Source organism: Nerophis lumbriciformis, linkage group LG07 (assembly GCF_033978685.3).
Source record: "Nerophis lumbriciformis linkage group LG07, RoL_Nlum_v2.1, whole genome shotgun sequence".
Lineage (NCBI taxonomy): Eukaryota > Metazoa > Chordata > Actinopteri > Syngnathiformes > Syngnathidae > Nerophis > Nerophis lumbriciformis.
In genome coordinates this window covers 31,181,982-31,207,168 of record NC_084554.2, presented here as the reverse complement: position 1 = coordinate 31,207,168, position 25,187 = coordinate 31,181,982, and the positions used below count along the sequence as shown (strand labels likewise).

At 35.3% G+C, this 25,187-nt stretch overlaps 2 protein-coding genes across 4 annotated transcripts; one reads left to right on the top strand and one right to left on the bottom strand.

The window, feature by feature from the left end:
* Positions 1 to 7,613: 7,613 nt before the first annotated feature.
* Positions 7,614 to 18,046, bottom strand: tfap2a (transcription factor AP-2 alpha). 3 transcript variants are annotated; one of them, XM_061965463.1, is made up of 8 exons: positions 17,800 to 18,046; positions 16,592 to 16,618; positions 15,982 to 16,401; positions 15,489 to 15,540; positions 14,593 to 14,815; positions 14,103 to 14,221; positions 13,026 to 13,167; positions 7,614 to 10,510 (listed from the first exon to the last, which is right to left on the bottom strand). In XM_061965463.1, the coding sequence occupies exons 1-8, from the start codon at positions 17,848 to 17,850 to the stop codon at positions 10,225 to 10,227; spliced, it is 1,320 nt and encodes a 439-aa protein (XP_061821447.1). In that variant the 5' UTR covers positions 17,851 to 18,046; the 3' UTR covers positions 7,614 to 10,224. The 3 variants fall into 3 exon arrangements, with proteins under 3 accessions (XP_061821447.1, XP_061821445.1, XP_061821446.1); XM_061965461.2 differs by lacking the exon at positions 17,800 to 18,046 and adding an exon at positions 17,306 to 17,745; XM_061965462.2 differs by lacking the exons at positions 16,592 to 16,618; positions 17,800 to 18,046 and adding an exon at positions 17,306 to 17,748.
* A 2,877-nt stretch (positions 18,047 to 20,923) lies between these two features.
* On the top strand, positions 20,924 to 24,337 carry tmem14ca (transmembrane protein 14Ca). Its single transcript, XM_061965468.1, has 5 exons — positions 20,924 to 21,054; positions 21,411 to 21,494; positions 21,709 to 21,810; positions 24,003 to 24,090; positions 24,162 to 24,337. The coding sequence occupies exons 1-5, from the start codon at positions 21,018 to 21,020 to the stop codon at positions 24,220 to 24,222; spliced, it is 372 nt and encodes a 123-aa protein (XP_061821452.1). The 5' UTR covers positions 20,924 to 21,017; the 3' UTR covers positions 24,223 to 24,337.
* The last annotated feature ends 850 nt before the right edge of the window (positions 24,338 to 25,187 follow it).

Below are 25,187 nucleotides of genomic sequence, written 5' to 3'. Positions count from 1 at the left end.
AGGCTTGTAAAAATGGGTTTCATTTTTTTTTTTAAAGTTCTTTGAGGGTTATTTTTGTAATTTTTTGAGGCATGGAGAATTTATTTTAATATATTTAACTTAATTAATTGAAATGATTGATAGTTATAACTTTAATTATTGATTTAAAATATGTTTAGTTAATTACTAAAATTAAAAATAGCTCCTTACTGTCGTCTTGTTTTAATTTTTTTTTATTTCCTTAAAATTGGTAAAGATTATTAAAGATAAAGAAAAAGATAAAGATTATTATTATTTATTTATATATTTATTATAGATATTATTATTATTATTACGCCATTAGAGAAAAATATGTGTTCCGGGGTCAAACAGTGGTTCATCTTTCGCAGCTTGATTCTTCATACAAATGGAAAAAGAAGTTCAGCACTATTAATGATGAAATAAAAACAAACATAAATGTACTTTTGATATCATTTAAGTGTAAAAGTAATGATTGTGTCATTGGAAGTTTGACATTAGAGAAACATTTTTCCAAAATGTTGGTCAGATTTAAAATAATGATAATAATAATAATACATTTTACTTATAAGGCGCCTGTCTGGGCACCCAAGGACACCGTACAAAATCAAAACAATAAAATCAATTGGATAAATTGATCAAATGTATGTTTTGTGTGTTACAAAACAAAACTGTATCGTTGTGTCGAAGTTGTCTGCTAGGATTTGTTGAGCTTGTGATTTTGTAAATGTGGGAAACTCAACAGTGAGCTTGAAGTTTGATCTTCCACTATGGTCTTCCATCAACACCAGACCATGTAACGTGTCCCAGCGTATGCCAATCAAGGCCCGACGCCATGACCAGCTGGCGATGACACGACCGCGCTCGTCTCTGAGCGCCTTGGCCGCCTGCACGTCTCCAAAGCGGCAATACAGGATGGTGATTATGTCGTTTTAGGGTCAACTTTGACCGCGGCGCTCCTCACTGACAATGCAGAGACAAACATGGCGGGTTATTTTGCGAGGTTTGGGCCGCATGTGTTTGACGTGCGACTTGCAAACTGTCAGATCACATTTGGATCCAAACACATGAGGAAATATGTGCAGTGCAACCGCAATTGTGTTGTTCGAGGACATCCAAAAAAATGAAAGTATGATGATAACCATAGAACCAGGAATGGAACTTGTGAAATACACAATAAAAGGTCTGACTACTAATTAACTAATTGCAATAACACATCCATCCATTTTCTACCGCTTGTCCCTTTTTGGGGTTACGGGGGGTGCTGGAGCCTATCTCAGCTGCATTCGGGCGGAAGACGGGGTACACCCTGGACAAGTCACCACCTCATCACAGGGCCACAATCACACATTATTAGTGAAAATAGCTTAAGTACAGTATATGTTTGTTTGTTATATATTGTATATATTATATAAAAAAATAATATAATGTAATAATATAATATATCAGTATATATTATACTGTATATATAATATATAAATATTAAATATATGTTATATTTTATGTTACTACTATGGTACATTTTTAGTCTACTTAATACCTGCATTATCCTTTCCATCCTTACCCTTTCCAACCATTCAAACTGAGCTACTGTGTGCAACAATTTCCCTTATGGATCAATAAAGTTTGTCTAAGTCTAGGTTAACTTTATTTCACTTGTATTATACGGTAATTACATAAATGTTATACTTGTATCACGGTTTAAAGAAAATACAAAAAACAAGGCAAGTGCACATCATTTTATGTTTTTGACTCTGTAGCAGTTAAGTTCTCGTTACATTAGTTAAAAAGGGAAAAAAGATGTTTGTTTTGCTTTATTTTAAACAGAATTCAAAGAAATGTAAATAGTAAAAAAAAAAAAAAAAAAAGATAAAAATGTTATAAGATGTTAAAATAAAAATAGATAATTTTTAAATTATTATTATTGTTTGACATTTGAATAAAATTAACATGCTAATGTTAACATGAAAACCGTTTCTGCTAGTATTTTAGCTCATTTGTACATTTCAACCCAAAATGTTGATACTTGACATCATTTTGCAAGTAGTCTCAAGGTTGAAGGGTTTTATTCGTCACATGCAGAATACACCACAGTGAAATGCTTTTTTCCATGCTCTTCAGATATTGCGTACAGTGGGATCCAAACACTAGTTGCTGAATCGAATACACTAAATACAAAAAATACAACAGTTTGAATAGCTCTGTAGCTGTCTAACTGTTTCCGTGTTAGCACATTAACATTAGCATACAAGCGTTTTATGCGAGTGTGTCAGCTAATTTTGTACATTCAGACTTAAAAAGCCATTGATTTTGATATTTGGCGCTATTTTACAAGTAGTCTAACTGTTCCTTTGTCAGCATGCTAACCTTTTACACTAGCATTTTAGCTAATTTTGTATATTTACACCTAAAAATCATGGCTTTTGATCCCTGGCATCATCTTACAGGTACTCTAACTCTCCCAATGTTAGCATGCTAATGTTTTAGCATGTTTTAGCATTTCAGCTAATTTTGTACGTTTAAACTGAAAAATGTATTTTGATATTTGGCACAATCTTGTTAGTATGCTTACATTCCTTTTGGATTACATTATTTTGCTTTTAGCAGCTTCGGTTCATGTCTAACACAATTTAGTCGATGCTAGCAATTTAGCTAATTTGTACGTTTAAACCTAAAAATCATAGATTTTGATATTTGGCAACATCTTGCAACTGTTCTTATGTTAGCATGTTAAAGTTTTACACTGGAATTTCAGATGCATTTAAAACCGAAAAATCATATATTTTTACACTTGGCGACATCTATCAAGTCTTTTAACTGTTCTCATGTTAGCATTTAAAGTTTTACTCTAGCTTTTTGATCACGTTCAAACCTAAAAATCATGGATTTGGATACTTGGTGACATCTTGCAAGTATTCCAACTGTTCCCATGTTGTGCTGTAAAGTTCAAATTTGAATGACAATAAAAAGGAAGTCGAAGTCGAAGTCGAAGTCTAAGTTAGCATGATAATGTTTTACGCCAGCATTTCAGCTAATGTTGTACGTTTAAACCTAAAATCATGGATGTGTTATACTTGGTGACATCTTGCAAGTCTTGTAACTATTTCTGTTAGTATATTAAAGTTTTACACCAGTATTTCAGCTCATTTTATATGTTTAAACCTATAATTCATGGACTTTGATACTTGGCGACATGTGTTGCAGGTATTGTAACTGTTCCCATATACACGCTAGTATATCAGCTAATCTTATATGTTTAAACTTCAAAATCGTGGATTTTCAAACTTGGCGACATTTTGCAGGTATTCTAACTGCTCCAAAGATAGCATGCTAACATTAGCATGTCAATGTTAGCATGCAAAGATTATACGCCAGTATATCAGCTGATTTCGTCATTTAAGCCTAAAAATCGTGGATTTTGATATTTGGCACAAACTCGTATACGTTTACTGTTTCTTTGTTGGCATGCTAACGTTGGCATGTCATTTTGCTAACATTAACACAGTATTTTATCTATTTTTAGACAGTTTTGCTTTTGCCTTTAAAACCACTTATGTCTTCAAGTCTGGGGCAAAGGTTCTCAACAAAGATATTTTTTGGAACATAGACTTAGACTTAGACTTAGACCAACTTTAATGATCCACAAGGGAAATTGTTCCGCACAGTAGCTCAGTTACAAAGGATGGAAAGGGTAAGGATGGAAAGGATAATGCAGGTATAAAGTAGACTAAAAATGTACCGTAGTAGCAATATAAAATATAACATATATGTAATATTTACATGTTATGTATACAGTATATAACATATACTGATATATTATATTATCATATTATATTATATTTGTATATAACATATACAATGTATAACAATTACCATGTACAAAATTACAGTATATGTAACAGCTACAGCATAAAATAGAGAGTAAAAACCAAAAATAAAGTAAAGTGAAGGAATTCAAAAGAGCTGCTGTGATGTGCTGCCACTCTTAAAGGCGCATCAAATATATTGTTATTTTGTATTTGATATTATTGTATTCATTATTTATCTTTATTTATATACACTTTACAGTGTAATTATTTGTGTATTTTGGTTCCATATATCCAAAATAAGTTAGTAAAAACTTTATAGCTTTGGGAAAGCTGCAAAACACCCCAGTTTTCCTTTGAGCTGTGGAAACAAATATTGCAGTCGGTGCATTAAGTGTTTTTTTGAAATTTTATACGACTAACCTGCAGGCACACAAAATGACGGTCTGAGACTTTTACCTTTTTATGATGTGCAATACTTTGTCTTAAAAAAAAAAGTGCAGATGCATTTATTTGAATAATTAATCATTGTGTGTGAGGATAAATCAAATGAATGTTGCAGCAAAGGTGCAGTAAGCAGAAGAAGATGAGTGTCTAGTAATACTTAACAGTTAGTTGATTAGGTTGCAGAGAGAGAGAGTATAAGTCCTTTATCATGAGCAGGCACTGTGGCCTGCAGCTATGAGGCCTGGAGCAAAGTACCACAGAGGAGAGGAAAAAGAGGCAGGAGGGAGAGGAGGGTGATGATGGCGATGATGATGATGATGATGGTGTTGGTGGGGTTAGGGGTGGGGGTCTATCATCAAACTTCATAATAGCTGCTTGGGCTTCGCCTCAGCTGCGCACTGACCCTTTTTATTTAGCTGTGATGGAACAGATAGCTCACTATGAAATAGTGTGAAATTATCATGTCTATTAATTCAGTCAGACATTCATAAACCATCACTGACACGCCAACTCCATGCTCTGTCTGGCGCTTCCACATAGGCGTGGAAATATGTACGTCATTTCCTGCCAAACGCTGCATTTACTATACAGTCGTTTGTCAACGTTGATTCTCAGACAATAAAGTGTGCTCGTAGGCCCCAGACCAGCATTTCAATCAACTTGAGCACAATTTGGGAAGGAAAGTGTTTGTTGTTTGTTAATAATTACAGTCCTTTAAGCAATAATAGTAATAATAATGATAATAATAATAATGCACCGCAAAAAATTCTTAAAATATTGTACAATATTTTGTATAATATTATGTTATATTATTTGTTGTAACACAAAGTTTTATTTTTAGTTCTATTATAAGATTTTTGTTTTTTAAGTTTTGTTATTAAAGGTTTAGTGCTGCACGTGAAAAGCCCAAAATGCATGTACAATAATGATGATGATAATAATAAAAAAAAAAATAATAATAATAATAATGAAAATAAACCTATACTGCTGCACAGCCAAAACAACTTTATTAACTTTAACATTACTTTACTTTATTGATGATATTTAGTACATTATTATTATTATTATTATCACATGTATTATGTTTTGTATTACATCTTGTAAAAGTCTTAATTGGTGTTCTATTATTAGATTTTATTATTTTTCCAAGTTTTTTATCAATAATTTAGTGGTACCGTGAGAGTCCCCAAATAACATGTATGATAATAATCATTATAATAATAATAGCCATCCAAAAACTCTTAAAAGCACTTTATTGTTGTTATTTATTTTATTATTATCATAATTATTAGTGTTATAAAATTTTTGTAACATGTTAAGTTTTACTTTTAATTTTAGTATTATTGTTTTATTATTAATAATGGTTTAGTGCTGCTGTGAAAGTCCCCGAATAGCATGTATAATAATAATAATAATAATAATAATAATAATAATAATAATAATAATAATAATAATAATAATAATGATAATAAGAATAAGCCAAACATTTTAAAAATCACTTTGTTTTTAGTATATCATTGTTGTTGGAATTATTACTGTTATTTTTCGTAAAACTAGTTGTGCTTTTTGTTTTAATATTAGATTGTATTTTTCTCTTTTTTTATTTTTTTTATTAATGGTTTAGTGCTGCAGTGAAAGTCCCCAAATGACATGTATAATAATAATTACCATCATCATTATCACATATAGCCAAAAACTCATTAAAAATAATTGTATTTTGAGTATAATAGTAATATCAGAATTGTTACTATAGTATGTGTCGTAACAATACAAATTTTACTTTTAGTTGTAATAGTAGATAGTTGTTCAACGATTTTTTTTTTATTAATGGTTTAATGCTGCTGTGAACGTCTTTAAATGGAATGAATAATAATAATAGTAATAATATTGATAATAACAAGTATAGTAATAATAACAATTATTATTATTATTATTATTATTATTATCTATATTATTTATATATTGTAATGATAATAACAAAAATAATTCTTATTATTATTAGAATTATAATTATTATCTATGTATTATAACGATAATAATAATAATAATGATAATAACAATGTAATAGTAATAATTGTTATAATAATAATAATAATATTAATAATAATAACTATACACATTATTTTTTTCAATAATATCATAGGCTGCTAAAATGATTCACACAGTGTATTTATTATGATTTTGTATTTTATTTTTACACATATATTCGTTCTTAACAGTAATAATGCTCCTTTTTAATAATGTATAAAGTAGCATCCGTTACGTGTAAATAATGTTTGAAGTATATTCGATTGCTCATAAATGATGATTTAAGTTGAGTGCATGTGTTAAAACTTCCAATGCAACTTCAACATTCTCTGTTGGCTTTTTTAACAATAGATTTTATAGATTTCATTTATATATATATATATATATATATATATATATATATATATATATATATATATATATATATATTTATTTATTTATTTATTTTTCAAAGTGTCTTGGTGTGGGTGTGGGGTTGATTGAAATGGCGTGTGCCTGGCTGACGGGAGCCAGTGAGGGACAAAGAGCCAGTGAAGCCACGGCCACTGGAGCAATTATTCCTCCACGCTGCATTTGGATTAGTGCAATGGAAAGAAGCATATGTTTGGCCTGGGGCGACACTCTCCCCCCTGGCTGACTGCAGACAGAGACAGAGGGATGGAGGGAGAAGGAGTCACCGTTTTAAGCTGCTTTTGCTGGGTCTTCCTATGTGTCTGTTTCAGCAGTGACTGGGGAAAAAGCACCAAAATAATACAATCAATAAAAATAGTGGACGAAGCTTTACTGTCAATGTGTTTATTCAAAGTCACTTCTAATCGATGACTTAATGTCTCAAGTAATCCAGAAGTCGTTGACCTCTCTTGGCTTCTGAGGGGCCCCTCAGAAGGAGGGGGCGAGGGGGGTCACACCCAACACAAAGACCCCCAAATGACTGCTGATGTCAGAGTTGAAGACAATTAGCCATTTTGCGCTTCATTGCGAAACTTTCAAGTGCCATAATTCGATTGCAGCAAATGAGCGTATCAAATGTCCATTTAGGAGCAACAAAAAAAAAAAGAAAAGTCTACTTTCTTGTCCAGTCGGAGCACAAATGGCGGCAAAATAGTATTAAGTGGAGGTGTATAACGCCAATTATATTTATTATTGATGCCATTTACAAATAATAAATAATCAATCATCATATTTTGTCAGCACTTTCTGCAGGTGTGCTTAGTAAAACAAAATAAGACCCCGCCCCCTTCCAGTTCTAGCGCACCTGCAGCTATCATTCCAATATAAACAAAAGTGATGCCCAGTCACTGCATGGCTAATAAGTCCACCTGCAGACATCCAGGCAATAATTGTCTTTTTTTATTTTAGATTCAATCAGGTACTACAATAATACAACAAACTGTAAATTACACGTAGTTATTTATTACATGGTGGTTGTTGTTGCAGGGAATATAACATATCTTGTATTTACTGTATATTTTATTATTTTTCAGATAGTTGTATCATTTCACTTTTTATCAATGTTATGTTAAATTCAATTTTATTATAATTTTTTTGTCAATTTTATAATTGTTATCATTGTTATGTTAATTTCTCAAAATAAAATGTTGCTGTTGTTGTTTTTTTCCAGAAAATATAGTCTAGTCGTGTGAATACTTTTGGGGTGTATTTATCATAAATGACTCAAACATTTTCACTAATCAACTGTCATTATTATATAAGTGACGAATGAAACTAGACCTAAAAACTCAGCCTATTTTAATGTGCTTATTTACTTTTTTTTTTTTTTTGCACTATTATACGAATATTTAGAATAATTTGTATTACGTTAGCAGCTGTTATTTAATGTGAATTGCATCACCTGAAAATATTTTTTTAAATAGTTTGTTTTTTCGGATTTTTCCAAAAATACAACTTGTTTTGTAAACATTCTTCTCAGTTTCCTATGTATTTATTTGTAACGATTCACATTCTAGATTAGCTTAATTTAATAACCTAAGAAAGATATTCATTATTTTAAATCTTCTTCTTTTTTTGCACAAACACTAACTCCAAACTGAATAATTTCTCTAGTTGCTTTATTATATAATAATTAATACTGCAGTCTTGTAATCGTGGCTTGCATTTGAACATTAAAACACATCTATTGGTAACAATAGGACTTTCTTTAACGCTCTCAACCCAAACAAATGTAATGCATGAAAATAATAAGTCATCTCTGACTAATACAATACTAATAAAACAATGCAAACTGATTATTTCTAATGCAATCGTCTCAAGCTGCACACGATAAATGTATTAAACAACCTTAATGACGAATGCGTTGGGTTTTTTTAGGTCTGGTTGTTGTTTAAAGTGACTATTATAAAGCAAAGAGCAGCCGGCTAGTCTCTCCCTCTCTCTCTCTCTCTCTCCCACTCTCTCTCTCTCTCTCTCTCTTTATGAGTGAGCGAGCTATTGTATTGCCCGAGGACAGGATCCCACACACACAATAATGCGAGTCGGCCAACAAAAACACAAAACAATGCCTCGATGCTGCTTCACCTGCTCCGAAGCAGACACTCTTCATTCACACCCTGCTGCAAAAATAAAGCTGCAGTCAAATGTAGAAGATGGATGCATGCGTGTCTGCACGCGCAATCAAACCTTTAAAGACAAAAAAGGGGGAATGTTACAAATAGTTCTCTTTTTTTTTTTGTACACTTCAATTTAAAAAAAAAAATAAAAAAAAGTATAAAAATGCAGATGAAGCGTATCAAATATTTATTTTTTTTCTGGGCAACAAAGGAATATAATACATTGACAGGCATGGGAACTATTGCCAGCACGTGTCTATACAATACAGCTAAAATCGCCTCCAATTTTTGGACATTATCGGACAGAACAAGATATTAATTATTAAGGTAGTCCCCCCCGCCCCTCCCCAAAAAAAGACAAAAATCCATTTATTGCTTTTATGGCGCTTCAGGAAGAGAACAATAATTTGTGATTGACACAACACGTATAAAAATAGAAACCAAATAAAAAACCAGTTGGGAAATGGGGAGAAAAAAAACGGAATAAAGATGATTTCTATAATATTGGAAGTTTATTTCTATTCGATTTGTTCACTTGCTTCAATGTGGCCTCGACATGCTACAAGAAGGCTGCATTGAAATATCCCAGAGAAATAAAAAAATACCCCAAAACTTCTGCTTTTTTTTTCCTTCTTTTTTTTTTTCTTTCTCTATAAGAACCATAAAATCACATGAAGAACTAGAACCGAATATTAAAACCCACTAAAACAGGAGGCACCAGATAAATTAAACGAAACAAACAAAAAAAAAGTTCCAACAGACGCACCATATTTACAATTCCCATTAAATTACACATAAATAATAAATATATACATACATGAACACTGATTCCCTTATATAACCGCGAATCGTGTTGAAATTCGAACAAACAAACAAAAAACAAAAAACAAACAAAAAAAAAAAGTTCAAGTTGGTCGCTTGGAGAAAGAAGTGATGACGGGGTGGAATTTCAAGTTTATTATTATTATATTCACAATACTGATAGAAGAATTAATCCTCCTTTTTTGTCACAAAATTGAGATGATGGGTCCACAAAAAAAGGCGGGATAAAGCGTTCGAAGTCTTTGAGTTTCCACACCCTGCAGGGTTTTTTTTTTCCTTTTTTTTCATCATAATAATAATAATCATCATGAAGTGGTGCAGGTTTTCCTCATCGAATCCAGAAAATGTTGTGTGGGGGGGATATGGAAGTTTATTATTTATATATTTATATTGGATGAGCCCTGCAGGAGGCGGGACGACAGGGTGCAGTGCAGGGTGCTGCAGGAAAAAAAAAAAAAAAAAAAAAAAGGGCCCCCAGGGTTTGGCCCCTTTTTTATGTGGAAATGAAGGACGGGGTGGGGGGCTGCAGGGGTGGGTGCTGGGGGGCGGGGGGGGTATCACTTTCTGTGCTTCTCGTCTTTGTCGCCTTTAGTGCCGTTATCTGAGTGACTGTTGGGGTTGTTGTTCAGGTACATTTTGTCCATGGCTTTGATGGCCTCCGTCAGATAGTTCTGCAGGGCCGTGACGGCCGCGCACAAGGCCGGTGTGCCGAAACCGTGCGAGATGAGGCTGAAGTGGGTCAAGCAGCTCTGGATGCCCGGTTCGAGGATGGGCTGCGGCCGGGAGTTTCCCAACGGCGATCGGTCCTGGGACAACAGGTCCGTGAACTCCTTGCACACTTGCCTGGGGGACACACACACACAAATGGGCTTGTTAGTATGCACACATACACACACACACACACACACACACACACACACACACACAAAACATTAAATGCATTCATTATTGTGCATTTTTACACTGGCCCAAATTTGGCAAAATAGACTTTTAAACAATGTTTTTGATCCATCTTTATTTATTTTACGTTTCCTATCGCACAACCACCTGCTCCATGTTTGCATTATCTTTGAACGTCTATAAATTTATTTTGCATTTTTTTACTTTATTTTGCATTTCAAGATTTAGTAGTTTATTCACATATACGTGCCTAAATGCATGCATGTCTACACAGCAAAAAAATACATCTTAAGTCCCCCCCAATATCCTAAAAATACACCTGTTATTATATTATTTTTATGAATGTATTGCATTGTTTTGTTTCATTTTGGCCTACCTAAATTCATGTATTTGTCACAGCAAAAAAGTTGTATGTTTTTTTCCTAAAGTCACATCTCAAAAATGAAAACGTGCTTCATTTTTCCATTATCTTTATGAATTTATTGATTTTTTTTTTTTTTTAAACTTCCTGCATTTTGTTGGTCTACCAAAATGCATGGATTTTTTCACAACAAAACATAGGTGTTGTGTTTTGTGTGAGTTTGTTTGTTTGTTTTTCTGATACCACCATATCAAAGATAAACAATTTTGCATTATTTTTATGAATTTATTGCATTTTTTTTAAACCTCCTGTATTTAATTGCCCTACCTAAATGCATGCAGGTTTATACGGGAGGAAAAACATAAAAACCTTAAATGTGTTTTTTCCTTTGATATCACCTACATACACATACAAGTGTTCCATTGTTTGCATTATTTTTATGAATTTATTGCATTGTTTTATTTCATGTTCTTTTATTTCTAAACTACCTAATTGTATGCATTTTTCACAGCAAAAATGTGCTGTTTTTATTTTACAATGTGTCAAAAATACAGCCATTTTTCACAGCAACGAACAAACATACTAAAAGTTGTTTATCTTCAAAATCACCTATCAAAATACACCTGTTTCATTTTTGCATTATTTTTATGAAATTATTGCATTATTTTATGTTTTTTTAATGTATTTTTAAACGTCCTGTATTTACAGTATATGTGCATGTATTTTTTTTGCAGCCAAATTAAATAGATTTTTTCACAGTGTCACCGGTAAATATATAAAAAAAAAGCATAATTGTCATTAATTCATGCATTATTTAAGTTACTTTTTATTGTTTCTGTTGCATTTGTCAAAGCAAAAAATACGTTACAATGCCACCTGTCAAAGATAAACACGCTCCATTTTTGCATTATTTGTATGACTTTAGTGCATTATTTGATATCATTTTCATTTATTTACAAATGTCCTGTTTCTCATTGGCCTTCCTAACATGAATTATATACAATGTAAGAGTCATAATAATAAAATGAAAATCCTCAATATCACTTACTAAAAATACACATGTTACAGTTTTGCATTCTCTGAATGAATGCATTGCTTTTTTTTCTACATGTATTGTATTTATTGGCCTACTTAAAAGCATGCATGTTCACACAGCGAAAATTTGAAGCCATGTCACGATCGAAGACAAACACGGGTTCCATTTTTTAAATTTTTTTTTTTTTTTTTTTTAGCATTATTTTATTTCCTTTTTATCATTTTTTCTAATATCCTGTCTTTTATTGGCCTACCTGAATGCATGCATTTAAACATTGCAAAACCATCTTAAAAGTGTTATTTTTCAACAATGTCACCTACTAAAAATACATCTGTTCCCTGCTTGCATTATTTCTATGAATTTATTTCATTTTTTATTATTTATTAAACGTCCTCTATTTTCTTACCATGCCTACATACATGCATTTTTTTCTCATCAAAAATTAAGAGATGTTTTTTTACATGTCACCCATGTCAAAGATGCTTCAATGCATTATTCATTTTTATTTATTGTATTATGATTTTAATAAACGCATTGTCCTTTCTAGGCATATACAAAAGTGCTCTAATCAAATACATGCAGTTCTGCACACAAAAAATTAGTATTTTGACACATGAACCTGCTCCATTTTTTTTATACATTTGTGGTATTTTCTGTATTATAAACGTCCTGCAGCTGTTTTTTGGTAATAATCACTTCACACAAATGAGCTGAAGGTGAAAAGTCACCTTAAAGTGTTTTTGCTCACCTATACCACACACCTGCTGCATGAGTTAATTACGTTTTAAGTATTCCTAAACATCCTGTCATTTCATGTTGTACTTCAAAAGGCCAAATCATGCATTTTAGCAGTGTGCCCAAAAACGCACCTTGCATGGATTGTTTTGCACCTTCTTTATTTTTCTTAATGAAACATCTGTATGTGTTCCATATTGTCATTGTTCTTAATGAGTTCGTATAAATTGTTCATAAACCGAGCAAAAAACACACGTCCTATAAGTGTTTTGCACCATTCAACAACAACAACAGCTATTCTGCATGTCTTGCTTAACAACACTTACTTGGTAGCCAATAGCATGTTTTTTCTTTGGACTTGTTCGTTTGGGTCGGAGTGTTGACGGTTTACATATTCAGCTACTGCCTTGGCGGGAAACTCGGTCTCACACACATAACCAAAATCCCTGGCAAGATGCACTGCTTCTCCTGAGAGGAGGGAGGGAGAGGAAAACAATGATGTTTGCGTTATTAAAAAATGGCGACAGCCCTTCAGATTAACCAGAAAATGACCCCTGAGCAGCTTCATGATCAAAACACAATGAAACCCGAATAAAAGGCAGCAAAAACCACAACAAAGCAGCGTTTACTGCTCTACCGTAGGCACCGTGAGAACGTCTATATATGGAAGTCAAACCGTAATGCCTTCGAATATAGACGGAGTGTCATGCTTAGCACCGTGTCATCGATTACCAATGAAAACTCCACAGCACACTCGCACAAAGGAAGCCAAAGCAGGGAAAAAAATCTCACATTTTAGGACTTTTAGTGTATATAGTTCCACCTGCAGGAGGGCGCATGTGCCGATTATACCGAATTCAATTTGAGTAGACATTTAACGAAATGCATTGCGCAGCAACGCAGAACAAAATGACGCATTCATGACTAACACGAGCGTAATTACCCATAGAAAACCTTTTTTTTTTTTTTTTTTTTTTTTTAATCAAATAAAACAAAAGTAGTCAAAATGAAATGTGGAGCATCGATCGACTTTTCACCCAAACAACAAGCAGCGCCCAATAATTAACGCAGCGCGCCATCCGCGCGTAAAAGTAGGCCATGGACCTGCGTGGGTCTGCATGGCCACACAAAAAAAAGCCACTAGAATTACCAGCACCGTTCACTCTATGTGTGTCTTTCTACACACACACACACACACACACACATACACACACACACACACACACACCCTTCATGCTTTATTACTTGCGAGGCAAAGTCGCTCCACATTACACGCATGAGCGCATATGCTGATTTCCAACACACAGAGAGGAGCGATGGAGTGTGCGTGGGGGGGGTTGGGGGGGGAGCAGTGATGTGCGGGGGGCTTAATATCGCGATGGAACACGTGATTTCCGGCTTACCTTCTACTAGTGACGTCAGCAAGGTGACGTTGGCCGCCTTGCGTCTACCCGCAGGTAAATTCAAGCCGATTTTATCCAACTTCTCCCGCAAGGATCGGCCGCCGTTCTTCGACTTGGCCCTGCAGGAACATGAATATTACAATGTTGTGTGTGTTTGTGCGTATGTGCGTGTATCCAACATACATAGGTCCCTTTAAAACAACATGTGGCAACCTTTTAAAGCGTTTTCCCGCGCATTGGTGTTAATTGTTTAATTGTTTTTGTAATTATTGCCCCAAATACACACCCCTCCTCCACTAAAAAAAAAATGCAAACGCTGCAAAATTAAATAAATAAAGGCCTGTATGTGCACGTGTCACGCATGGTTGATTTTAATTATTTTGTGTATTTATTTATTTATTTATTTGTGTGTGTGTGTGTGTGTGTGTGTGTGTGTGTGTGTGTGTGTGTGTGTGTGTGTGTGTGTGTGTGTGTGTGTGTGTCCTCTCACCTCCGAAGCACGCCACCCAGCAGAGAGGCGTTCAGGCACTCCGGCGGGGAGAGACGTCGCTGCACCTCCGCCACCGTCACCTTGTACTTGGATGTGGAGCTGAGCAACGATAACCGGCCCGGTACCGAGCAGAACACCTCGTTGGGGTTGACCACTCCGCCGAAAAGTCCGTCTTTGTTGATGGGGATACCGGAGATGTTGTTCTTTGATAAAGACACTGGACCTATGCAGCAAAAAAAAAAAAAAAAATACAAATTAGAATACAATAATAGAATTAAGCATTTGCTGGTGCTGTTTCTGCTGCGCATGCGTGCAACCGGAGACAAAAGAGGGGCCTGTGCGACTTTTGGACGGATGAGTTGTGACGTTAATGGCTCAGGGGAGCCTAATAGAGACAATGGCAGTCAAAGCAAGTCTTCAGATTACGCATTAAGAGGCCAATTATCATGTTGGAGATTATAAAAAAATAAAAAAAATACTGTGGAACAGTAATACTATGATATATGTATAGTAAAAACACCAGCATGAAGTATTGTGCACGTTATTCCTATTATTGGTGGTCATTACAAAAGCACACCAGCTGCCCTCATCTTTGCATGATGTGGAACATTGACAGTAAATTCCATCACGAAGAAGAAGAAGGGGGGGGGGGGGGGGTTATAGGGGGGAAAGGTGCAGCTCAGTTTGATGCACTTGGAAAGCATGTAATGAAAAATAGGCTATAGCGCGTATTAGGATCAGTCAGGCATGGAGTTCTGTAGAGCAGAATTGTGTGTGTGTGGGTGGGTGGGTGGGTGGGTGAGTGTATAAATGTGTGTGTGAGTCAAAATGTGTGTGTGTGCGTGTATAAAATGTGTGCGCAAACTTGCAGAAACATGCAGAGGGAAATTGCTTACCTTTTTTAATTACAGTCTGGTCGGGAATGTGAATTCCTTGATCCTCAACAGACTGCAACACAAATGCGCAAAAATTCAACATCAAAGCATTAAAAAAAAACGAATTTATGACATTATTAGTATTATTATTATTATTATTATTATTATTATGAACAACCAATATTCGTTTTTTCTTTGGTAAATTCCAAGACAATGTCAGACTTAAATAACGGTAGTCGCCCCGTAATAATGCTGACCTAATTCCAGATTATTTGTTACATGATTATATCATTAGATTGTTATGGTGTGTAGGTGTAAATTTAATAAAGGCGTTAAAATCCATTTGAAGGCAAATTAATTCGCATTTTAATTAAAAAAAAAACATATTAAAAGCTGTTGATATATATATTTTTATTTTATTATTTTTTTGGAATGTAATGGAACTTTTTCGCACCTAAAAAGTAAAACTAAATTTGTTCAGGCGTAATTTTTTTTCCTGGAATGAAAAATGTACCTGGACATCTTCTAAAGAGTGAGGTAATCCATGGATTGGGATCGAGTCCGAGAGTCCCGTATCAAGGCCGTGACCGGACGGTAGGAGCACCTCCCTGCGGTAGTCCCGGCACAGCTGGTGGGGCAGGCTGCGGTGCTGGTGCAGCAGGCCGCCGTCCTGGCCCTGCCTCTGGCCCGGCCAGCCCGGGTGCTGCGGTTGCTGCTGGGCGTGCAAGGAGTTGAGGGAGTACGGGTCGTTGACGTGCGAGTAAGGGTCCTGAGACTGCGGGTAGATGGGCTGGTAGGGCGGGGGGAAGTACGGGGGCTGGAAGTCTGAGTTGGGCGTGTGGGAGAGCGGAGGGGCGCTCGTGTAGGGACTCTGACCCACGCCGCCCAGCTGAGGTAGCCGGGCTGTCCCGTTGCTGGTGCCGTCGTGACGGTCCTGGAAGCCAAAAAAAGAAAAAATTGAAAAAACAATAAAATAAATGCATTTTTTTAATCAAATATGTTCAAATGTTTTTGCTCACACAAATAGCTAATTTATTTTGTTTAAAAATTACAAATATGAAGAATTTTGCATGCAAAATAAAAAATAAAAAACACAAGCACAAAAAAATCCTGCAAGGACTTACCATAGCGGAAAAACTGTGCACTAACATCTGAAAGGATTAAAAGAAGCAATTCAAGAGAAGAATTTTTCAATTTTTTTTTTTTTTTGTGGAAAAAAAATGACTCCTGAAAAAAAAATATCAGCTATGTGCCACGGCAAGAGAGCGATAATCCATTAGAAATAATAGGTTAGATCCCCATAATAAAGTACAAAAAAAAAAAAAGAAAAAAAAAAAAAAGAAAAAAAAAAAATCTTGTTTTTTCTTCACAGTTCTGCAGTCCCCACGCGTGAGCTCATATCAGCCCCGATTCCATCTAACACAGCGCGGACATGGCGCCAACAGGGCAGGAAGACGTCAATTTGGAATAATAATAATAATCAAAATACAAAAAAAAAAAAAAGAAGGGTGGGGGGGGCGCAAAAAAAAAAAGCCAGCAAGAATGGAACAAGAAGTGGTGCGCGTGGAGTGGAGGACGCAAGTCAGGGCCGCAAAGTCTGCGCTTAAATGACGTCCATTGAAAGCAGGAATGGGAATATCTCATCAGAGATGGGAGAGAGAGTGCGCGGAGTGCAGGCGGAAAGAGAGAGAGACAAAAAGGGGGACATTCAGTCTCCTTTGACGAATCAGAGCCGAGGAAGGGAGGGGGAGGACAGAGAGGAAGGGGAGGGGGTGTTTAAAAGAGTCCCATGGCTAAAGCGCATGAAAAAAAAAAAAAGACAAAAAGTGTGTGTGCACCTCTGAGGACGACGCTCGGAGGAAATCGTTTCTACCTCCGTCTTTGTTTGACACCTCGTCCTGATCGTCCTCCATCATGAAAGCTCCAAATTAATCCAATAGGTATATTCCACACAAAAAAACACCAAAAAAACGTCAACTTTTACGACCCGTTCGTGCGTAATTACGCATTTTTAACAACGGTAAAGTCGGGGGGAAAAGTGTACAGACACACACGCACGCAAAGTGGAAGTAAAGGTGTGCTGGCAAAAACACGTCCGACTGGCTCCTCCACTCCCACACAAGTCGCTGGTGTATAACTTTTGTATATACGCGGCCATGGCAATAACAATAATCACATAATACTACACAAGAAGTCATTTTTTTTAAGAGAAATTCGTTTTGACACACATTTAATTCGACAACAAAAAATCGAATAAAATTTAAAAAAAATGAAAAAATAAAAATAAAAATGAATATGAACATTTAAAAAAAAAAAAAGTGGAGCACCTTACCTCGCAGTCTTCGTATTTAATGTTATCAGTTAATTTCCACAGCATTTTCATGGGATGTCGATGTGCCTTTTTCTGTGTAAAAGGTATCCCCGCAGTTTTCAAGATATTTATATATAACACACAATACGTGTGTGTATTATATATATATTGGCGTGTGCGTGTGTGTGTGTGTGTGTGTGTGTGTGCGTGTGTGTGCGCCCCTCGCGCGCAGCTCCAAAATTTTATTCAAGCCTGCTGTCTTTGCGCTCTGAGGTCTCCCTCTAATGGTGGAAGTGGAGCTGCTGTGTATAATAACGACTGGCACAGGGCCTCATTAGCATATCAACGCACACACACACACACACACACTCAAACACACGCTCACACACTGGTGTGTCCACGTAACGTACACGCTACGTTATATGCATTATTAAAAAATAATAATGATAACACGGTGCTCTTTTTGATGTTATTAACTATGCATAATGTTATTTTAATCCCATTGAGAGTGCAGAGCTTGTTATGTTAAAAAGGTGGCGGTTCTACAGGTCCATTGAGTATCTGAGGGTTATTTTCTTTTTCTTTTTTTGCAAGGGGAGGGGGTGTTAATAATTAACACAACAACATGGCCTTGTTTCATTTGAATGAGGCTAAAAGGAGCCTGGCTCGGCCCTGTCGCCTCATGCATGCACCTCAGACAGGTACGTCTCCCCTCCCTCTCCCTCCTTTTTTTTTTTTTTTTTTTTTTTTTTAGTTAATAATGAAACTAAAGCATGAAACTGTTTGACAATGCCAGCGCGAGACTGCAGGAACTTGCTTGGCCACCGTGCAAAACTGCAACAAATAAACGCCTCATGCAATAAGACCTTGCAAAATAAAAGCCTTTTTATGTTGATTTTTTTTTAACCAGTCTTTAGGACTCTTATGTGTAAAGCAGCTGCAGCACATACCTGCCATTCACCCATCTTGCCCATAATTGACATTATTTTCTGTCTCCGTCGTCTGTTTTTTTCTTTCTTTCGTCTTCTTTCTTCTTTTTTTGGCTGCTTTGTTTGCACCCGAGCCTCAGGTCCCAAAGTACTTTTTGTGTACCTCTTCTACTCGATCGTCTCACCTGGCCTAAGAGAGGGGGGGAGAAAAAAAGGACAAATGAACGGGAATACCTGGTGACGCATGCGCAACAAGGGCGGGTGTGGACGAGAGAAGAGGATGAAAGTGGATTAAATAGTGTTTTTTGGGGGGGTTTTTAAACAAATTCTGTAGTCATAATTTTGGCAATATAAATGAACCTATGATATGCATTACATTGATGTTATCAAAATCAAAACTTCAAAAAAAAAATCTAATAAACAGTAAATGACCACTGCTTTTTAAAACAAATATCCATCCATTTCCTACCGCTTGTCCCTTTTGGGGTGGCGGGGGGTTTTGGAGCCTATCTCAGCTGCATTATATTTTGTCATAAAATTTGTCTTAATTTAAAACAATTATTTTGTGTCCTCTTTCTATCAATCATAAAACGTGAGGATATTTTAAATACCTCAAACAGGGCTAAAAAATAAATTTAAAAAATGATTAAAAAAAGGTATAAAATAAAGGTCAGACTTGACTTTATTTTTTATTTTTTTATTACAGTTATATTTGAATATTCAGTCTGTTTGCATGCTGCAGGTCGGACGCGTTTTAAGTCTCCCTAACCCTGCAAGCTGTCTTTAATAAGCGTAAAACATTGCTCCTCCGGCGCCCTGTGCATGCAGCCATTCATATTCAAATGATTTCAACACTATTAATTCATGCTTTTTATTAATATTTACTGCTGTGTTCTAGTTTTTCTACTATCGCCATTAAAGCGCTTTATTTGACAAAATAGTTGCAAACATAAAAAAATAAAAAAAACTCTCAATAAATTCACTGATTGCCGGAAATAATTATCCTTGTCCCTTCTTGTTATAACTGTAATGTGTGTTTTCTCAGTGTGACATTGAGCAAAAGCGTGTGAACATTGTGTTTGATAAATTGTGTTCAAGCGCCCCCTTCTGAGCAGAAGTGTAACGACACAGAGGGGACTCATAAAATAGCTTGAACGCAGCTTCATGTGATCATTTGGCGCTATCTTGTGGCTGAAAACAAAAGTACATGCATTCATATTTTGCAGAAACGTTGCCAATGCACTCACATAACAAACCAAAATAAATGATAAATACATTTGAATAACCCATCTAATATCATACTCATGATTTTAGTTTGCTTTTGTTTTGGTTTATTGTCTCTTTTTTCAAAGTATTTATTTTTTTGTAAATTTTTTCTGTCTTTTGTTTTGACTACTGGCTTGGCTTACAATGGCACTGAGTTCTGTACATGTCCATTTTATTTTTTTGCACCACTTTTTGTGTACTGGTCTAATAAAGATAAGAAAGAAAAAATACTCCTGTAAGTAGAATATCACATAATAATCTGTGATGATGACCAAATAATCACAATTAATGACAAAACGCAATCAATTATATATATATATATATATATATATATATATATATATATATATATATATATATATATATATATATATATATATATATATATATATATATATATATATATATATATATATATATATATATATATATATATATATATATATATATATATATATATATATGTATATTCATTTATTTGTCACTCAAGCTACTATTTACAACATCTACAACAGGCTATACTTCCAAGGCAATTTTTTGTAGGTCTATAAATATATGTTTCTAACAGCTGGTTATCACAATAAAATGCATCTGAATATGAAGTATTTGGATGGAAGTCTAAGTCAAAATAATGGCAAATCTACAATAATGCGTTTCTGTTTAGGTGACTGAGATTTATGTTTTTTGATTTAATATTTACATTTTGTTTGTATATGTTCTTGTTTACTATGTATTATACCTAGTATTATTCTGGAAGAGTAATGCTATTTTCTTTCACTGAGACACAATAGTATTTTACTTATTTACCATTTTTTTTGTAAGTGTTTCTGTTTTTTGTTTATGAATCTTCTATGATGATAAACAATTGCACAATGTTTGTGTTTTTTTTTTTTTTTATTCAATTCGGTTTAAATAAGCAATGCCTGATTCACTGCACAAAACACGTTTTAAAAGGCTAAACACTAAACCCTACATTTCCCATGGTGCACCTCGCGCTGACCTATGCTGTGTTACGATTATTAGCCTCCGGTGAGGAACAGAAGGATGACACTCGCGACAGAGGACAAACCAGACGAGCAAGGTTGTGTATTTATTTGTGTTACGACATTGCGTAAATGTTGGTTTTTATACAGTTTTTCGAGTTAAAACGCGTGTGTTTGCTTTTAGTTGTGAATGAACGTAGCGTTTGTGTGCCAATGCTGTTCCCGTGCTAAACGCAGATGGTCTAATCTGCAAAAACACACCAGGGCCACAAATGAAACTAGCTTTTTTGTTCATATTACTGCAATGTGTTGGGTTTAGTTTTTTCTATTTAGGAAGTTTGTCAGTATTTAGTCAGGAACGACTCCTCTTTTATTAGTTGTTTGTAAAACTGCATGTATTTACTGTATTGTTATAAGCTACTATGTATAGTTGAATGCTGTTATCCTGTGACAGGAGTCAACATGTCTGTGGACTGGGTGGGCTATGGCTATGCAGCCCTGGTGGCTTCAGGAGGAGTTATCGGCTATGTGAAAGCAGGTAATGATGGGGACAGATTTGACCCATCTGCGATGAGGTGGCGACTTGTCCAGGGTGTACACCGCCTTCCGCCCGAATGCAGCTGAGATAGGCTCCAGCACCCCACCCCCCGCGAACCCGAAAGGGACTCGCGGTAGAAAATGGATGGATGGATTTGACCCATGCTTTATGTCCAGGATGAAGGCAATAATGTCCTCTTATTTGCTTCTTCCAGGCAGCGTTCCCTCTCTCGCCGCCGGGCTTCTCTTTGGTGGCATCGCAGGTGTCGGCGCCTATCAGGTGTCCAATGACCCCAATAATGTTTTGCTGTCTCTTGGTAAGAAATGCATTTTCAGCATTTATCGTACCTGAAATGTCTGAATTTGTGGCAACTTTTTCCGAAAGTTGCGGCTTTTTTTCTCACATTACATCGCACAATTTGTTTCTCGCATTACATCGCACAAATTGTGTTTAATGAATTTCTTATCAATGTTTTAAGTGCTTGTAACCTAAATAGCACGGGATATCAACAAAAAATAGAAAACAAATACTAAAGATGTTTTACTTATTTTATACTACAGACTAGGGTTGTAGTATAGTACCGCGATACTAATGAATCATATTTGGTATGATACCGCCTCTGAAAAGTACCGGGCGCCCCCGTCGTCGTCACATCGTGACATTGCTGGTTTATGAGCAGACGAGCATGTTCGGCAGTGCACAATCACGGAGTACTTACAAGCAGACACAGTGTGTAGACAGAAAAGGGACAACGGACGCATTTTGGCTTAAAAACTAACGATAAAAGTGGAGCTATAACACTGAAACGCCCACCGGAAGAGGTGCTTTAAGACATGGCTAGCTAGCTAGCGGCTAAAGTCCAGCCCCAGTCGGCAGTGTTTTAGCTACTTCTAAATCACTAATCCTCGCCTCCATGGCGACAAATCAAGTAAGTTTCTTACAAGTATCATCCCTGCAAGACAAGGAATAGCTAAACATTCTTCACTACACACCGTAGCTCACCGCCGTCAAAATGTAAACAAACGCCATGGGTGGATCTACACCGGACATCCACTGTAATGATACCAAGTACAGTAGCGTATCTAGTCGATACTACTATGATTACGTCAATATTTTTTGGCATCACAACATCTTCTTTCCTTTAAAAAAAAATATATATATTTTATGTTTATAAACTCAGGAAATATGTCCCTGAATGTCCTTTGAATATGACCAATGTATGATCCTGTAACAACTTGGTATCGGATTGGTAGCCAAATTTGTAGTATCATCCAAAACTAATGTAAAGTATCAAACAACAGAAGAATAAGTGATTATTACATTTTAACAGAATTGTAGATAGAACATGTTAAAAGAGAAAGTAAGCAGATATTAACAGTAAATGAACAAGTAGAATAATAATTCATTTTCTACCACTTGTCCTTAATAATTTTGACAAAATAATAGAATGATAAATGACACAATATGTTACTGCATATGTCAGCAGACTACGGTAATTAGGAGCCTTTGTTTGCTTACTTACTAATAAAAGACAAGTTGTCTTGTATGTTCACTATTTTATTTAAGGATAAACTTGCAATAAGAAACATATGTTTAATGTACCCTAAGATTTTTTGTTAAAATAAAGCCAATAATGCAATTTTTTGTGGTCCTCTTTATTTCGAAAAGTATCGAAATAATTTTGGTACCGGTGCCAAAATATTAGTATCGGGACAACACTACTACAGACTTAAAAATGGTAGAAAAAGCACATAGTCAAAGCTCTTTGTCAAATTAACTATAATGAATTATAGTAATATTTATAATGACAGAAAGAAACACCACCAAAGACTTCCTTATTGTTTGCATTCTGCTCTGTCGTCCACAAGTTGCAGACATTCTTCCATGTTTATTTTACGCTTGAAAAGAGTTTGTCTATCTTAAACATTTTTTTCTGTTCCAACACATTTACGCCCGCACGTTAAGAGCATTTGTGAACTGTTGAAAGCGGTCTATAACGCTATTTTTGTTGATAAATTAGAGATTATCATCACACGTCAACATTTCTAACATGTAAATGCTGCCTCTTTGCTAGGTCAGCATTGCAAATTAAAATATGGTTTTAATTATCTTGATCCTGGAGGTTAAATATATAAATGCATGTAAACTAGGAAGCAAGGAAGACAGTGTCTTGCCAACATTACCAAGAAGGCGTCGCACTGTCGACAAGAACTGGAAGTAGGTCTGAGCTATGCAGAAGGACGACAATTGTGCCGTTTGACAATAAAGAGTTGTGACACGTTGTTGTTCCTGCTTCGTCCGACTCCAGACAAAAAACAAACATAAGTTTTGATTAGACATTTGACGTGTGTGTTTGAGCACCGCCCAGAGAAAAAATTTGATTAGCCAAAATGTGCGGGGACGTGTTGGGCATTTTACAAAGTTGCGAAGGATTGGTTGCATTTGTGTGAATTAGCGCAAAATCCTGGAAGGACTCTCTAATAAGGAACCTTACATCCGGTCTTCCAGCTACTTCAGGTGCGCTGACAGGCATCATGGGAAAAAGGTTCTACGGATCCAGGAAGTTCATGCCTGCTGGACTCATGGCGGGTGCAAGGTAGCCCGTCTTTTAGATGACTTTCTGACGCGTTTCTGTAAAAAGCAACATCCCTATTTTCTCTTTCCAAGTCTTCTGATGGTGGCTAAGCTGAGCATGGTGCTGCTCAGCAAACCTCAGCAGTCCGGATGATGCGGAGAATGCACTGAATCCATCATTTAATTAACGTCAATGTGAGATTTCTGTTGTATGTTAAGCTAATTTTGTATGAAGAGAAATAAATAAAGCACCAACGTTTTATATAGAATCTCAAGAGTGATTTCCATATTTTTTTATTATAAACTTTAATTTCCCTTTGTATAAAACATGTACAAAAACATACAATACAGTGTACAAATGGAATAAGAACTATGTTGGTTGCAACAATTTAAATAAAGCCACTGTCAAAATAGCTGACAATCTAAATTCTCATACAAGTAACATTGGCTCTTACATAATGCGACCATTAACTTGCCTCTTAAAAAAAACTCTGAATTTGTCACTTCAGCTCAAAGGTGTTGAAATTCCAGCCTAGGGGCCATTCTTAGTGTCCAGCTTGTATTTCATTGGTCCATTTATTTATTATTTAGTTTCAACCTGTAGTTCAGGGGTGTCCAAAAATGGGGCCTACAGCTAGTTTTATTGGCCTTAGATATGTTCTGAAGAGTAAATGAGTTTATTATTAATGTTAGCCACCACACTAAAGACTATTTGCTTTCTCATATACAACACAAAAGTGTGCACAGAGCACAGTGGTGCCAGAACTCAAGGTCTGGGGGCCACAACATTTGACATAGCCTGCAAATTATTTGAGGTGACCTTCCACATCTTTAATTGTATGACCTGTCAACTGGTGAATAACCTTTCATTTTATACATTTAATAAGTAATATTGGTATTTTCCATTCCTTTACAAATTACAACAAAGGGACTAACAGATTCAAAAATAGATTATAGATTTGTATTTATTTTAGACATATATATATATATAGTATTGCTTTTTTGCTTTAATCAATTTCATGTATCATGTTTTAATGTTTCCTCAACTTAAGAGTTAAATATGAAATGCTATTTTTGTATTAAGTGTTCACATTTTATGTGATAGTCTTACTGCACAGG

Coding starts and splice junctions, on each gene's coding strand:
- tfap2a (XM_061965461.2), bottom strand. CDS start 17,383: ATGATGGAGGACGATCAGGACGAGGTGTCAAACAAAGACGGAGGTAGA. Junction 16,619..17,305: donor TCCGAGCGTCGTCCTCAGAG/GTGCACACACAC, acceptor TAATCCTTTCAG/ATGTTAGTGCACAGTTTTTC. Junction 15,541..15,981: donor ACTCTTTAGAAGATGTCCAG/GTACATTTTTCA, acceptor TTTGTGTTGCAG/TCTGTTGAGGATCAAGGAAT.
- tmem14ca (XM_061965468.1), top strand. CDS start 21,018: ATGACACTCGCGACAGAGGACAAACCAGACGAGCAAG. Junction 21,495..21,708: donor TATCGGCTATGTGAAAGCAG/GTAATGATGGGG, acceptor TGCTTCTTCCAG/GCAGCGTTCCCTCTCTCGCC. Junction 21,811..24,002: donor TAATGTTTTGCTGTCTCTTG/GTAAGAAATGCA, acceptor CCGGTCTTCCAG/CTACTTCAGGTGCGCTGACA.